General features: G+C 42.3%; 1 protein-coding gene across 1 annotated transcript in view; it reads right to left on the bottom strand.

Moving 5' to 3' along the window:
• NEURL1 (neuralized E3 ubiquitin protein ligase 1) overlaps positions 1-13497 on the bottom strand; it is a 113549-nt gene extending 100052 nt beyond the window's left edge. Inside the window, exon 1 of the mRNA XM_044660170.1 lies at positions 13413-13497. Coding sequence (XP_044516105.1) covers positions 13413-13497 — 85 coding nt within the window. The remainder of the gene's footprint in view (positions 1-13412) is intronic.
• Positions 13498-17769: the final 4272 nt, after the last annotated feature.

Below are 17769 nucleotides of genomic sequence, written 5' to 3'. Positions count from 1 at the left end.
TCATTGGCTATGGGGGGGGGAGAATGGAGGAAAGGAATATGAATCATGTAACCATGGAAAAATATTCTAAATCAATTAATTAAATAAAAATTTTATTAAATAATTTAAATTAAAATTTAATTAAATAAAATTAAATAAACATTTTCAGTTAAAAATACAAATTAAAATAAAATCCTGCTCAAATACCTTCAGAAGTTCCCCTATAGCTGACCCAACTTGGTACTCAAAATCCTTTAAAATATGGCCCCATCCCAACCTTGTTTGACCCCAGCCAAAATACTTTACCATTCCTAAACACCAAATTTGCACTCATTGGTGCTTTTTCAAATACTATTGCCCATGCCCTGGAAGAAGTGTACGATAACAGAAAGTCATGACTAGGGAGTCCTGGGAACTAGGTTCAAATCCTAACCATACTGTTATACCAGTCATTTCATCTTCCTTGCATCAGTTTATATAACCATATATCACATAGGAGCTGAACAAATAGATCTTGAAGACCCCCTCAACCTCTAAAACTGATGATTTTATGATGTCATCCTTTTTCCTGCCTCCTACTATGTTGGAGTCAAAATTGTGCCTTTTCTTCAAAACATTGCTCAAGTGACACCTCCCTCTGGAGTTTTCCCTGATCACCCCCAGCCCATGGAGATCTCCCTATCCTCTGAACTCCCAAAGCATTGACCTACACCCCCTTTTTCCCACCTGCAAAACCCCCATAAATTCCAGGGAGTGAATGCCACATCCACAAAGTGACTAAAACAAGAGGGGTGGTTTAGAAGAGATGCAAGTACCTTGGAGAGGGACACTAGGAGGTACTCTGGGCTGGAGCCACCACAGCCCCAAGCCTCAAGTTGACTTGACTTAGGATTCCAATTATGATGGAGAGCTCCCTCCTTTACTATCTCTTCAGAATCCTGTGCAATTTGGAGAGGAGGAAGAGACCCAGGTGGAGATTCCTGGCATAGTAGATAAAGGTCTGAATTCTGAGGGAAAGGACCTGAGTTCAAATCCTAGCTCTGCCTCAACTCCCAATGTGACCTTGGGCAAGTGACTTCCCTTCTCTCTGCTCCTCAATTTTCTCATCTGTAAAATGAAGGGGTTGGACCAGTTGATCTCTGAGGTCCCTCACATCTCTAGGTCAATGGTCCCACAATACACAATACATGAGCAAGTGACTTCATGAACATAAAAATAAATGAATGTTAAGAGCAAGTGCTTCAGACCTCCACTGTGGAAAGAGTTCAGAGGAGATCAATGTGAGCTGAGGTAGTCAAGAAAGACCATCTGATCAATGATACACGTAAAACTCAGTTGAATTGCTTATTGGCTATGGGAGGGGAGAGTGAGGAGGGGAGGGAAAGAATATGAATCATGCAACCATGGAAAAACATTCTTAATTAATTAATTAGCTTTTTAAAGAAAGACCATCTGAGAAATAGTAGTCCTTGAGCTGGGTCTTGAAGAATGGAAAGAATTTGGATTAGTGGAGAAAAAGAGACTAGCATTCCATATGGGGAAAGTCACAAAAATAAGCACGGACTTTTCAGGGGTTCTTGAGGAGACTGTCCCTACCAGAATAGAGGGTTACATTTAGATTAATGTCTGGTTTAGAGATTATTGAATGCCAACCTAAAGAGTATAGACTTCTGTAGACAGTGGGACTTTGAACAAGGCAGTGGGAGGGTCAGGGATGGGCTTTAAAAATCCTGTACGACAAACTCAAATAGAAACCGAAGCCACTAAACTATACTTAGGGTTCCTGAAGCTATATATTGAGTTAGAAAACCACGTATTCACATTAGTCATGGTCTATTATATTTTTATTAACTTTATTAAATATTTCTTAATTGTGTTTTAGTCTGGTTCCCAAGTGGACACTTCTGATGTCCAGGACTGGGGGAGTTTTTAGCAGGGGTTCTTAATTTTTTTGTCACAGACCCCTCTGGTAGTCTGATGAAAGCTATGGACCTCTTCTCAGAATCATGTTCTTAAATAATTGAAAGAAATGATAGATTCTAGTTAGAAGTTAAGATGAAGTAAAAATAAAGATCTAATTTTTCTCATCCAAAATCGTGAACCTCTTGAAATCTCTCCCAGACTTTTGGTCCAGAGGAAACTCCAGAGACCAGTTAAGAAACAAATGATATCAACTAGATGGGAGATGATCTATGTCAGGACAGATCTGATGGGGGATCTAGCGCGGAAAGAGAAAAGTCCAGTGACTCCATGCCACATGCTTACCTACCACAGGAGAAACCTGGGGAGGATATGTCATTATAGACAGGTTGGTTTTGTTAGCTTTTGATCATAATGAAGGCTCAGAATAACTACAGATAAGTGTAAACAGGAGCCTTGGCTGTCCCATGGAGAAGCTCTGAAAACAACAGATGTCAGATGGATACAACCTTTGACTGGCCAATCTAGATGGCAACAACCTGAATCTATAAGAATAGAACTACTCCAGAGGAGACCTTTGGACAAACGGTAAGTCATCTGGGAATGGCGGAGAGAAAGACACTCAGGGTTTGGCGGCTATGGTATGATGGATAGAGCACAGGATCTAGATTCAGGAAGATTCTAGTTCAAATTTGACCATAGACATTTACCAGCTGTGTGTCGCTGGACAAGTCACCTAACCTCTGTCTGCCTCAGTTTTCTCAATTGTAAAATGGGGGTAATAATAGGATCAACTTCTCAGGTTGGTTGTGAGGATTATTTGAGATGATATCTATAATATCAATGCTTGGCACATAGAAAACACTATACTAGTACTATATGAGTACTAATTATTATTATTAATAGGATATCAGAAAAGATAGTTATCTAGACTGGGCTTGCAACGTCCCCTTTCTTCAAATTTGTCCTCTGCTCTAGGACATTCAAGGATACCCACCCCTCCCAAATTACTATACCTGGCATTATTCAATTTCCTTCCCTACCAGGTCCAAACCCTCATATTAGCACCGAGCATTATGTTAAGTTCAGAGGCATCATTATTTCTGTCCAAAGCACTTCCATCTTTTCAGCATCACCCATTCATAACCTTAGCATTATCCTCGACTCTTCATTCTTCCTCACACCACTCATTCAATCAGTTGCCAAATCCTGCTGTTTCTACCTCCAGATGCCTTGCATCTCTCTCATCCAATCCCTTCTCTCTACTCACACAGCTACCACCTTAGTTCAGGCCCTCATCCTCTCCCACATGGATTTTTACACCAGCCCCTTGATTGGTGTCCTTCCAGACTCTTACTACTGCAGTCTGTCCTCCACATGGCAAGCAACACTGTTTTCCTTAAGGACAGATCTGTCCATGTCATTCTTTTAATCAACTCTCTTATTTTTCAGTTGTTTCAGTCATGTCTGACTCTTTGTGACTCTATTTGGGGTTTTCTTGGCAAAGATACTGGAGATGTTTGCCATTTCCTTCTCTGGCTCATTTTATGGATGAGAAACTGAGGCAAAGTTAAGTGACTTGCTCAGGGTGACTCAGCTAGTAAGTGTTTGAGGTCACATTTGAACTGAGGAAGATGAGTCTTCCTGACTTCAAGCCTAGCACTCAATCCACTAAGCCACCTAGCTGCCTAACCAACTCTAGTGATTCTCTATTATCTTTCTGATAAAATGTAAACTCCTCTGTTCCCCATTTAAAGTCCTTCAACATGAATCATGTAATCATGTAACCATGGAAAATTTTTCTTAAAAAATAAATAACGTCCTTCAAAAGCAAGCCTCAGTCTCTCTAGCTTCATTGATCACTTCCCCTTCCTTGCTTTGATTCAACCAAACTGGCCACTCTCTTCCTCACACATGCTTCACCTCCCACCCCCCACCTCCAAGCTTTTGCATTGGTCATCCTACATACCTGGAATGCACTTCCTCCTCACCTCTACCTCCTAGAATCCCTATCTTTCTTCAAGACACAGATCAAGGATCATCTTCCACATGAAGCTTTTCCTGATTCTCCCAAATGCTAGCTCCCTTCCTCCCAAACTACCTGGCATTTAATGATCTTTATTTGTGTTTATTCCCTTTATATGTATTCAGTGTATTTTTATATTTGTCTTACCCATTAGAATGTAGCTCTTTGCAATCAGAGACAGTTTCATTAATTGTCTTTTTATGCCCAGGACCTGGCAGAGAGCCTAGCACACTATAGGTGCTTAATCGTTGTTTATTAATTGATTGTATGAGTGGATGAAAATAAATGATGCATGAGTGAGGGAATGAATATAAATGAATGAAGTGTACTTCTTACTACTTCTCAGTATGAACCCTTTACTCCAGCTAGATCAATTTCTTCATTGTCCAACCTTCCTGAGCTTTCTCCACCACTACCCTGTCAAACTCCAACTCTCTATGGCTCTACCTGCATCTATATCAGACTCTGGAGAATCTTATTTCTAATCCTTAACTGAATCCTCCCCCTTTCTCATCATAAGAATGTCTTCTCTCCTCCTCTTTACATGCTTTAAAATTTCAGTTTAAGTCTCAGTTCCTCAAAGAAACCTTTCTTGACCCTCAACTGCCCTTATAGCCTGTTCTACACAATTTATTATATAATTACTTTCACACTTTGGTTAGCTTAGACAATCAGAAAGGGCCCCCCAAGGGCAGAAAGCATCTGTTTTTACCTTCTGTCTCCCCCATGGTACCTCCCTGAACAAAATTAGGCAGACTGTTGAAGACCAATGAGTGCCTTTTGGTTGATTAATTGATTGATTAATTTATTCCAAGTCTAAGGCAAGACTATATTCCTGTCTCATCTGTCTTTGCCCATCCTCTACCTAACATGGTCCTAGGATAGGTCTTAAATCTAGGAATCAATAGGCTTTCAGATAACATGACCTTCAGATAATCATGACTTTAAGGATCTTTTCATTACCCAGAGAAGCTTAACAAGAGGAAGACCTCAAAAGACTGTATGAGTGATGAGAAAAATGTCAGAGGTTGAGTAGAAACAAGTATAAGGTAATAGACTTGGGGAAAGCTTTAAACTAAAAAGAATATGTTCTTGAACTATCTTAAAGGAAGTTATAAATTATTTCCTAAAGATATGGAGAACACAATGGAAAGATTCCTGGTTTGTCCCTGTGTTTTTCCTCTCTCTCTCAAACCCGGCCACTTGAGTCTTGTCCTCTAAGATGACCTTATCTCTGTGTGTATCTCATATAAACATATTTAATTACATATTGTTTTCTTTATTAGTATGTAAGCTCTTTGAGGGCAGAGACCGTTTTTTGTGGTGTTTTTTTCTTTGTAACCTTGGCTCTTGGCATAGTGCCTAGTCCATGATAAATGATTAATAAATGCTTGTTGATTGATTATCTACAATCAAGAAACAGCCTACAAGTACCCTCTGCTGATATTTTCACCCTCACACTGGGTTTCCTCCATTTTGTTTTTGTTAAAATGTTGAGAAATCCAGAGTTGATAATTATAGAAGAAGGAAGGAGAGACTGGAGGCGGCTCATTCAGCAGTGGAATTCTGGGCCAGCCTTGATCCAATTACAAGCTGAATTAAATAGAGGTGCCTCAGTGGGAGCTGGGAAGGGGATCACCAAAAATGCCAGGCTGGAAGAAGAAAGGAGAAGACAGCTAGGCTATGCCCATAGACAGTCAGAGACCCCCTGCCCTCCTTTACCTATGTCTCAGCTCTGGAAAACAGTAGAACAAAAAGTGCCTGGAGTTCCTCCATTTAAATAGCTGTTTCAGGCAAATCCAACAAAGGAGGGTTGAGGGAGGCGAGCTAGAGAAAGGAGGGGGTTGGGGAAGGGAAGAGGTTGTCTTGGATTTTTAAAGCATATTCTGACATATGACCAGTCACTGCAGATCAAGGAGAAAAGTGAACAATTTCCCTGAGGCGGGTGGAATGAGGGTTGGAGCTCTGAAAGAGGCCATGGTGAAGACAAAAACAGATTGCCACCTCCCAGATGTTGTCCCACTCTCTTCCCTTCTCTCCCTGGCCCCACACATATCCCCTACCCAACTCTTCCACAGAAGAGTTTCCATATCATAGAAATGTAATCATAGATCTAAAGTGAGAAGCCATCTAATCTCCAGACTCTCAATTTACAGACAAGAAAACTGAGGCCATGGGAAGTTAAGCAACTCACCCCTGCTCTCACAGGCAGAAAGTATCATAGAGGCAGGACCCAGGTCCTTTAAATCCAGAATTAGTGTGCTCTTCCCTCAGTGTTGAGTAAGGACACATTCTATGAGACCACAGACCACATAGGAGTCTGATTCTAAACAGTGAGTTTAATTTGGAATCCCGTGAAGTAAAGAGAAAAGGAAGCCATAAGATATCCAGCTCTGATGGGCTTAGAGATGGGAGTCTGGAAGAAGGTATCTGTGTTCCTTCCAGACCTTCCAGGCAGAATATAAGCCTTGATGAGTTACCACCAAGTCAGAGTCCGGGGCCACCAGAGGCTGCCTATTTCCCTTCTGTACAGGAAAATCACTGGTTTGAATAATATTAGAAAGAGGGTCTGTGGAGACAGAAGAAGCAAGATTTTCTGGTCTTTGATCTGGGATCAGTCAGTCATTTTACTAGCATTATCAGAAGTATAGTGTGATTAAGTACAAGTCCAGTTTTGCCACTAATGAGCTGCATGACCTTAGACAAAGCACTTGATCATTTCTGGGACTTGGTTTCCTCATTCAGTAAAATGAGATAACAATATATGCTCTGCTTCCCTCAAGGCTCTTGTGAGGGACAAAAGAGACAGAATATAAATGTGGTTGGTTAAGCTTAAAGAGGCTGGAGAACTGCCCTTGAAGCCAGGAAGCTCTGGATTCAAGAACTGCCTGTAATACATATATTGACATTGTATTTGTATGGTTGAGTGACAACTTATCCTCTGTAAGAAGAAAAAGAATGAAGTAGCTTTTAATCCCTTCCAAGGATTCCTCTTTGATAGTTTGATAAATTGTAACTGGGTGATTTAAATAAGATAGACCAGGAATAGGAATAGTATTAAAAGCCTGTGCAATGATGAAAGTGTCTGTTTCACTTCCCCTTGCCTTACCATACACCCCAGAAGTTGTGACATGGGGAACCCAGGATCCCTGAGAAAGGGAGGAGAGAAAAGGGGGGAAGTGCCCTGTTTATTGCCCCTGGTCAAAACTCCTGTTCAGAACACTTTGCCCTATTCATAAACGCCTGTTGAGTCATTACCGATGCTTATAAAATATGTAGGACCTAAGAACGAGAGGACTCAGACCAACCTGGGTAGATACTGGCTTTTGTAACTGCAGCTCCTCCAATAAAGCCAATTTTGCTCAGATCTTTGCCCAGTGCTTTTTCTTTTTTTAACACTTGTCAGTCTTCTAGGCAACTCTCTAAGATTATAATATTCGGAGAAGGTGGGAATTGGTAAAAAGAGTTTCTTCACCTGGCAGTTCTCTATTTTAATCATTCAGTTGTTTCAGTCATATATGACTCTTTGTGATTCCATTTAGGATTTTCTTAGCAATGATACTAGACTGGCTTTTCATTTCCTTCTCCAGCTCATTTCACAGATGAGGAAACTGAGATAGAAAGAAAGAGAGAAAGAAAGAGAGAAAGAAAGAAAGAAAGAAAGAAAGAAAGAAAGAAAGAAAGAAAGAAAGAAAGAAAGAAAGAAAGAAAGAAAGGAAGGAAGGAAGGAAGGAAGGAAGGAAGGAAGGAAGGAAGGAAGGAAGAGAGAGAGAGAGAAAAGAAGGAAGAAAGAATTGAATTGAATTAGATGACCAGTGAGGTCCCTTCCAACTCCAGATGCTATGATCCAATGCACATGAAACCCTTTTTCTGTATTCATGCAATTTCTTTCTCCTAGAATCCCTTCTTCCCTTCTCAACATTTTTCTGAACTTGATACTTGATACCTAAATTCTGGCTCAATACTTTTCAGAAAGCCTTCTTTGACTACTCTAAGTCTCAATCATACTTTCTGTCTATACTGTTCAAAGGGCACTGAGCCCACACCACCTGGTATTATTAGTTATCTTTGTATGAGATATCTCCTCTCCCCAACCCATATCATGGGTTAAGGACCGTGACTCATAAATCTTAATCTTCCCCAGAGCACCTGCCACAGGACTGGATACACAATAGATGTTCAATAAAGATTTGTTGTTAATGTTTATCATTGTAAGGAACAGGAGATCTAATGTGGTTTATTCATTCATTCAACAATGGCTCACAAAGGACCTACTATATACTGGTTTTGCCCTTTTTCTCCAAGGTAAGTCACAGACATATATTACTGTTCTTAAGAGGCTAATACTCCAGTAGGGAGGATAAGAAATGCTCACAACTAACTATACTACAACCTAACATAGGATATATACCATAAAAAAGTGCCTTGTGGGTTCAGAGGAGAGGAGCATGGTAGGCTGGGGTAGTCAGGAAAGGCTTCCTGTAGGAGGCAGAATGTGACCTAGTCTTTAAAGGGTTTGACAGGCAAAAATGGAGGATACTGGTAGAGAGCAAATGGAAGGAATGTATTTTAGCCAGAGAAAATAGCAAGAATAAAGATGCTTTCATACAGAACAGCATGAGAATGATAAGCAGTTCAATTTGGCTAGAACACAGAGAAAATGCCAAAGAGTAATGTAATAAGTGATAGAAAGGTGGGTTGGGAAGAGATTTTGGAGTACCCAGCAATAGGGAGCCATTGAAACTATAGCGTTCTCCTGGAGGCCAGATAATAGCTGGGGATCTTTGTACATCTGAAATACAAGAATCTTACCTCCTTCAACTGCATCTGCTCAGCCTCGGAAAAAAAATCACTACCTTTCATTCCCAGGAAGAACACCCGAATCATGTACCGATCTTAGTGGCCAAGGAGAGTATAGGGACAAAGGGGACATCTTTGGAAGAAATCAGAAAGAAATGGAAAAAAATGGGGAAAAGTATTTTATGGCATTGGCACTTACTTGGACTACAGCTGAAGAATGATGGGTCTAGGAGTCAATGAACCTGGATTCTAATCTTAGCTCCTTACCATCAACCTTGAGCAAAATCTCTCAGGTCCTCTTCCATAAAATAATTGGGATGCAAGCTGGGGATGGAGTATTGTAAGAAGTCATGTGACTACAGTACTATTCAAGAAGACAGGCTTAAATTCTGCCTCAGATAGCTATCTGACCCCCAGCTAGGTCACTTAATTTAGAGCTCTAAGTCCCAGCTTCCTCATCTCTAAGGTAAGGCTCATTATAAGTTGCCTCAGACTGCTGTTGTGAGGGTCAAATGAGATAATACATATGAAGCACTTTGTGAGCCTGAAAGTGCTATAGAAATATTCATTATTATTATTATTACTCAAAGTGTGATCAAGCTTGTGCATTTGTGCCAATGTCCTAGTCCCTTAAGGTTACTCGGTTAATTATTGCAAGGGTCCCACAATTAATGTGCAAACCAAGCATTTGTTATTTTGATCTCTAGCTCTAACAAAATATTCAGTTGTATATTGATATAATATATAAGTAAACATACTTTATGAGGACTGAATAAATAATATCTCACACATATTCATTATGACTTTTTAAATACATGTAAATGCTGTAGTAGTGAATCAAATTCATTTCCAAGCCAAAAAAAAAAAAACAACACCACTCACACAAGAGAGGCAGGGCAGAACCAGATAATTTCAAAGGCATTTTCCTGCTGTGACATTCTATGGCTCTGATTGGGACTTTTCTTTTCAATGAATAAAAATCTATTTTCTCTCCCTTCCACCTCCTCTTTCTATTGGAGAAAAAAAGAAAAGAAAAACAAAGCCCTCACAACAAATATATGGAAGCAAGCAAAATAAATTTCTTCATTCAGGTGGTGATGATTTCAATTATTACCTCCGCTCATGCTAGAGCACCTTCTTCCTCATCTTGGACTCCCTAGTCTCCTCAGCTCATATATTGTTGTTTACTCACTTTTTCCATCATGCCCAACTCTTTGTGACCTCTTTTTTAGTCTTCTTGGCAAAAATACTGGACTGGTTTGCTATTTCCTTCTCCAGCTCATTTTGTTGATGAGGAAACTGGGGCAAACAGGGTTAAGTGACTTGTTCAGGATCCCACAACTAGTTCAGGATCCAGATTTGAACTCAGGAAGATGTCTTCCTGACTCCAGACCTGACACTCTGTGCCACCTAGCTGCCCCCAATTTACATATTACCTCTTCCTTTATCCAAAGAAAGACTATCCCAGTGGGGCTACTAAAAGATGCAAGTCTGGGAACCTTCTTTTGATAGAGAGCACTTATGGAAGGTGAGTTTCAGACAAATTGAAGGCTTTTCCTAATTTATTCAGCAGGAAATAACCCCAAGGGGTGATATAGTCCAGAGAGACAAACAGAATTAGGAAATGTAGATGGAATCATGAAAGTAGAGTTTTTCAAAGGAAGAGGATAAGTCTTGGGGCCTACAAGGCTGAACTCAAACAGGAGGATACTGTACTCCTCTGTACACTACTGTACTCCTACACCTCAGTGGCCCAGCAAAGAGAAGATCCTGAGCTAGAAGGTCAAAGGTGGGGAGGGACAAATTGAGGGGCACACAACTGAAGAACTGATGTTGGGTCTTTAGAGTTAGTCTCACCAGCGGGACTTAGTAGGGTGGGAAAGAACTGTGATTCATTGTCCATCAACTGGTTATCCCAAATCCCTATCCTACCTGTTACTCCATTGCCCCATACCATGAATCTACAGTGAAAAGAACACTAGATCTATGTTATTTATGTGAATCTCAAGCAAGTCATCTAACTCCCCCAATCCTCAGTTTGCTCATAGGAAAATCATCTTAGATGATCTCCAAGTTCCCCAAAAGCTTTAAATACTTAAAACTTGAACAGCCAACTGCCAGAATGTTGTGAACTCCTCCAAGAGAAGCAACATGATGGAGCTGGAACATCTGGATTCAAGCTTTACTATCCCTGTGATCTTGGACAAATCATTTTATTTCTCTGTGCTTTTCTGCCTTTATTCATAAACATGAGAAGACTAAGTGGCACACTAGAAAGAGCACTGGGCCTGGCCTGAAGCCAGAAATATTCATCTTTCTCAGTTCAAAGTTGACCTGAGACACTTCCTAGCTATGTAACTCTGGGCAAGTCACTTAACGCTGTATGCCTCAGTTTCCTCATCTGTAAAATAAGCTGGAGAAGGAAGTGACAAACCACTCCAGTATCTTTGCCAAGAAAAACTCCAAATGAGATCATGAAGAGTTGGACACAACCAAAATAGCTGAACAACAAAAATATATGCAACCCATGTTGTAAAGAAAGTGCACAATAAACTCTAAAATGCTATATAAATGTGGGATTTTGTTAATATTCAAGAAAAAATAACAGAACTAGAGGCTCTAAAAAGACAATTGGAAAACTGGAATAATCTAAGGGTGGGGGAGTAGTGCTACATAAGGCTAGACTAAAATTAGACTTATTCCATGGGGAGATTGAAAAGGGATGAGATTGAAGTCTGTAAATGTCTGGCATAGGAAGAGTGCTAGACTTTGAGTCTGGAAGATGAGGGTTTAAATCTTGTTTCTGACACTTATTTGTCGTGTGATTAAGAAAATCAACCTGTCTGAGCCTCCATTTCCTCATCTGTTAAATGGGGATAATAACATCTGTAGAACCTATCTCACAAGATGTGAGGATCAAATTAGATAAGGTCTACATAGCACCTTGCAAACTTAAAAAGCAATAAATATACATGTATGTATATAACTGGCATGTATGCATATATTTGCATATATATGAATATATATTATTGTCATTGTTGACATCAGGAAGAGGGCAGCAGACAGGAAAGCAGGCACTTGGACACCGGTTCCCAGAATCTTAAGATGAGGAGCCTTGTATCACCCATAAACTTGCAAGGGTAAAATAAAATCTATCCCACTTGTATGCTGTAAAGAATGCATTTATGGAACTTCTTCCCAGATGGCACTGAACAGACAAACAAACAGGTTCCATAGGATTTAAATACATTGTTTTGAGGTGGAGCCAATAATGGCTCATCAAAGGAAGCTGGGAAATTCTAGGCTTCACAAGGTCAGAAGGAGAGAATCTCAGAGCTGGAGTGGACCTCAGTGGCTATCTAGTCTACCTTAGACCTAAACAAAGGTCTCTTCTACAACCTTTCCAACAAAATGGTTAATTGCTAAGGCGATTAGATCAGAGGAAACCCACTAACTCTTGAAGCAGTCCATTCTGTTTTTTGATAGCTCTAATTTTAAAGGTTTTTCCTGACACAGAACAGAAGCCTGCCTCTCTGCATCAGAACAAGTCAAATCCCTCTTTCACATGACAGTCCTTCAAATACTAAAGACAGCTATTATACCTCCTCTAAATGATCTTCCCATCAGGCTAAATGTCCCTATTTCTTCCCATTGATACTCATTTTATGATCTTTTCAACTGCCTGGTCATGCTTTCTTTGACATTCAACTTCTCTATATATTTCTTAAAATATGGGGCCCAGAACTGAACAAAGTATTTCAGGTGGGGCCTAAGGTAGAGCATAACTTAAATAAAGCATTAGGTTTTCTGACTGCCATGATTCACTGTTGATACAGCTTGTAGTCCACTAAAACTCCCAGATCTTTCTCACAGGAATTGTCTAGCTGGCCACATCTCCTTCCATCTATTCTTTGGTCCAACCCAGCAGCTATCAGAAACAGAATCCTGGGCTGTGAAGGAGGAGGAAGTGACATTTCAGGAAGCAGAGGAAAATCTTTTCCTATGAAAGTTCCAACTTCCAAAGCCCAGTTGAATCTGGTCTGGACTTGTTCATCTCAGGGTGAACAAGAAACCTTCTTGGCCTAGTGGAAGTACAGTGAAATACGCTGTTCAGGAGGTCCAGAGGTTTGGTCCTTAACCTTAACCCAAAGAAGGTCTAAACCATTCCAAGGGGATCATTGTCAGCAAGTTCACAGGGATGGAGATATGACCAAGGTTCATCATAAGATGGGCAGCTGAGATTACTCAGATAATGCAGAGCTGGCTCAAGTGCCAGCCCACTATTCTCTCTGTTCTGCAGATTCTCAGAGTTAGAAAGATGCAGAGAAATTGTCCACTGGGGTCGACCACCCCGGGCCCTCCGGTGCATCCCAGGAGCAGACGCACAATTCTAAAGGAAGAGCCTATTCTTCAAGTGCGTACAACAGGTGGCGTCTTCCTCTCCATCACCTCCCATCTCTAGTAGACTATTTCCCCTCTCCTTCCCTCCCCAAGCTGTGCCCAGACCTCAGCAATGCACCCCTGCCCTTTCTGCTCCCATGCCCCAACGGGGCCCCCTCCCCTCCCCCAAGCTGTGCCCAGACCCCAGAGATGCGCGCAGTCCCTTCTCCTCTCTTGCCTCCGGGCGCTTCCGCCAGTCCTCAGTGTCCAACTGCCCCCATCTCCCTGCCAGAGAGCCCAGTCTTACCTTGCAGGTGCTGGCGATGTACCCGGGCCCCCCTAGTCGGGCTGCCCCGGGGCAGGGCGGGAATACTGGAGAAGCTGTTACCCATGACATCCAAAAGCAGAGGGTTAGGTTAACGATGGTGCTCTAAAAGGCGAGCGGGCGAGGCTGGAAGGAAGGAGCTGGGGCTTGGCGCGTATGCTTGTGACAGGGAGAGTGCCCGTGTCCGTGTCCGTGTCTGTGTCCCTGTGAACGAGAGTGCGCGCCCGCGGCAGGAGGGGGCTGCGCTGCGCCGCGCTGCGCCGCTGCCGCCAGACTGCGCTGGCTCACAGACCGCTCTCGTTCCCTGCCTTCCTCCTCCTCAGCCGCTTCTCTTTCTAGATGAACTGGGACTGGCCCTGGGACGGCGCCCGCGCCGCTCCAATTCTCCTCGCTCGGACAGTCTAGCCACCTCCCATTCCCCGGGGCTGGGCCGGGCAGCCGGAGATCTCCGAGGGCTTGGGGAATTTTAGTTCCCGGCCCGGGCTGCCTGGTGGTCACCTAGCTGTTTGACCCTGGGGATCCCTGGGCCGGGCTCGGCGAAGGGCCCCCGCCTCCTTCGACTCCTGCTACTGCTCCTGTGTCTGCCCTTGGTCCTGCCCCAGCTCCTGTTCGTGCTCCTGCTCGGGCTCCTGCTCCGGCTGCGCTGCGCGGCGGCTCGGGCGCACTCCCCCGCGTCCATAGAGTCTAGGGCCCCTGGCCTTGCCATGGGTGATCAGCCTCGCCTCCGTCCCTTCTCTGCTTCTCTCTGGGCATGATCTCCACCCCCCTAGCTGGCCGCGGCTCTGTCTTCCTAGACCCCCTCTAGCCACGGGGTCTGCATTGAGCTGGGAAGCTGGTGTTGAGCCCTAGGGGGGTCCTCGGGGCGGGGGTGGGGTTGTTGGTCACTCCCGAGTCTGATCTTCTCCCCCCGCCGGCCGCCGCCCTCCTTCCCTCTTTCCTTCCCTCCTTCCCTCCTTCCTTCCTTCCTCCACTACCCCCCACCCCCACCCCAGGCCCCCAGTTCTCTCACTCGCGTTGTTATGGTGACAGCTGCGCCGGTGAATGAGCTACTTAGCGACACGTGGTCCAACGTTCCGCCAGATGTGGCACGGCTGCAGCTCTGGGTTCAAGGGAAACACTACCTGCCTGTCAGCCCTGGAGACTCTGGCGGCGTGTGGTCAAGAGCACAGGGCTGACTAGGCCCCCTCCCTGGAAAGGGATAAGACAGCTGCTTTCTGGCAGGAGCGACTTTTGGGGCAATGGGCCTAAAGACAGTCGAGAAGAAGGCATGGACCTTTGAGTATGAACCTTTGTGGGAGGCCGTTTGAGGAGGAAGGGTGACAGGGTCATGTAGATGAAATGGAAATGGAGAGATGGGACATTGAGATATGGACAGTGAAGAGATGGGAATGAGGACAAAAAATGTAGGAGATGGGAATAGCCACAAAATAGATATAGCACTAGACATGAAGTCAGGAAGGCCTGAGTTCAGATGTGACCTCTGATACCAGCTGTGTTGATATGGACAAGTGATTTAACTTCTTTAAACTGTTTCCTAATCTGTAAAACCGTTGGACTAATGGCCTCTTAGATGACTTTTAAATCTTTGATCTTATGAGGAAGTGAGGAAGCTGAGTATGAAAAAGATGGGGAACTGGGAGATGAAGTAGAACTACGAGATGATGTGTTTAGGGATGAAGAAAGGAAATGTGATGAGGATAGAGATATGGAAATGGAGATGTGAACAATGGGGAATAACTGAAGGGAAAAGAAGGGGTTTAGAGAGATAGGGAGTTGTTAAATGGAATGGAGAAATGTGGAAATGAAAAGAGAGGAGATGAGGAGAGGGAGGAGAGAAACGGAGGGAGGGAGGGAGGGAGGGAGAGAGAGAGAGGAGTAGTTTCCCTTTGTCCAAAGTTGGAGATTGTGGAGTTCTAGGCTAAGGGGAAGAGGAGCTAGAAGGAGGAATGGGGAAGAAAGCAGATGAGGGGCTTCTGTTCCCATTTTACAGAGGACAGGGAGCTAGTCCCTGGGGTCAGGAAGACAGAAGTCTTCGTGAAGGCAAAAATGGGAGGAGGGAGCAGCAGGGACAACTGCGTCATAACTGTCACAAGGAGCCCAGGAAAACTAATGACCCGTTTGTCTGATTCTTGACCTCATCTCAGATACTTAAGCTCTCAGCATCTTAGAAACTGTTAGCCACAACCAAAGTTGTGTGTATGTATGTGAAACATGTGTGCATATACTATGTACACAGGTATGTGTATGCTTACATATACACAAACACACATGTGAAGAGTACCCTTTGTCACAAGGCCTTTAGTGGTTCTTTTAGATGTTCATTCTCTCCTGCATTTAATTGAGTAGGAAGATTCCAATATCTATTCATTTGTGGGTGCCTGTTTTTTTGGGGTTTTTTTTTAAACCCTTACCTTACATCTTGTAGTCAATACTGTGTATTGGCTCCAAGGCAGAAGAGTGGTAAGGGTAGGCAATGGGGGTTAAGTGACTTGCCCAGGGTCACACATCTAGGAAGTGCCTAAGGCCAGATTTGAACCTAGGATCTCCTGTCTCTAGACCTGGCTCTCAATCCATTGAGCCATCCAGCTGCCCCCTGGATACTGTTTTTGAGGAGTATCTGCCATGAAATTCTTCCTGCTTTCTGTTTTTTCCCAAATCCCTATTATCCTATCAGGGTACTCAGATAGGATAAAGTTATGCCTTCATTCCCATTTTTCTTTCTATTTCATTTCTTTTTCTTCTTTCTCTTTTCCTTTCTTTTCTTCCTTCCTTCCTTCCTTCCTTTCTTTCTTTCTTGTTTTCTTTGTTTGTTTGTTTGTTTGTTTGTTTGTTTCTTTCTTTCTTTATTAATAATCTTTACTTTCTGTCTTAGAATTGATATTAACTATCACTTCCAAGGCAGAAGAACAGTAAAGGGGTAGGCAATGGGAGTTAAGTGATGTGTCTGAGGTCAGGTTGGAACCCAGGAATTCCCATCTCCAGGCCTATATCTCTATCCACTAAGCCACCTAATTTCCAACATTCCCATCTTTCAAAGACAAAAGTGAAAACCATCCCAAGGAGCTGATATTTCACTTGGAGAGAATGACATATATTCAAATTGTGTAAAATATATAAATTTTATTTAAAATGTTCATATACAATTATGCAAAATTTTACATGGAAATTATGAAATCATTAGGTGGGAGAAATGGAAGAAGTTAGGAAAGACCTCATGGCATTTGAACTGAGCCTTGAATGAAGGCAAGAAATTTCAAGAGATAAAAGTGAAGGAAAAGGGGGCAATTCACTTAATCCCCATTGCCTAGCCCCTACTGCTCCTCTGCCTTGGAACCAATACTTAGTATTGATTCTAAAACCAAAGGCAAGGATTAAAAAAAAAAGGAAAGGAAAGGGGCAGAGGATGTCTTAGAACAGCTTGAAGAAAGTCAGAGGCAGAAGATGGGAGACAGCAAGTAGTACAGTTTGTCTACTATAGAGTGCACATGATGGAGGGTCTTGTGAAATGAATCTGGAAAGATAGATTGGTGCCAGGTTGAACTTGTATTGTCTGTTCCAATCCAAGAAACATATTATGCTTTATCCAAAAATGACAGATCAATGACCCTCTCTCTTTCCCCTACCCACCCAATACACACATTCCAAAAATACACCCTTCAGTGACTAAATACTGTCTTCAGCAGTAAGTTTGGAGACCCTTTCAGGAAATACAAGCTCAAAACTTTTCATAGTAATACTAAAAATATTAATTTCTAATACAGTAAATATTACACAGCTATAACCAGGAGGGTTCTGGAGCCAGCTCAAACCTGCTCCTAAAAGCCAACTGTCTCATTTTCAGTATAAGCGGCTATACCTTAGAATTTGGCAAGTGATGCAAATTAGGGTTTGATTTATTATTCTGATGATTGTCTAGACTTAAGAAAGTGATGCAAAACATGTATTATTAATTAAATTATTATTAATATTGATTTATCATTAATTAATGAAGATTAAATTTAAAAGTGTCATGTACTAATCCAACCATTCTGGAGGACAATTTGGAACTATGCCCAAAGAGTCATAAATTGAGCATACCCTTTGATGCTGTAATACCACTACTGGGCAGGTATCCCAAAAAGATAATTTAAAAGGGGGGAAAGGACTGACTTGTACAAAAATATTTATAGTAGTGGCAAAGAATTGGAAATTGAAGGGCTGTCCATCAATTGGGGAATGGCTGAACAAATTGTGGTATATGTTGGTGATGGAATACTCTTTACTATAAGAAATGACAAGCAAGATGATTTCAGAAAAAAACTGGAAAGATCTACATGAACTGATACGAAGTGAAATAAGC

This window comes from Gracilinanus agilis, chromosome 2 (genome assembly GCF_016433145.1).
Source record: "Gracilinanus agilis isolate LMUSP501 chromosome 2, AgileGrace, whole genome shotgun sequence".
Taxonomy (NCBI): domain Eukaryota; kingdom Metazoa; phylum Chordata; class Mammalia; order Didelphimorphia; family Didelphidae; genus Gracilinanus; species Gracilinanus agilis.
The sequence above is the reverse complement of the archived record's forward strand: the minus strand, read 5'-3'. Positions and strand labels throughout refer to the sequence as shown.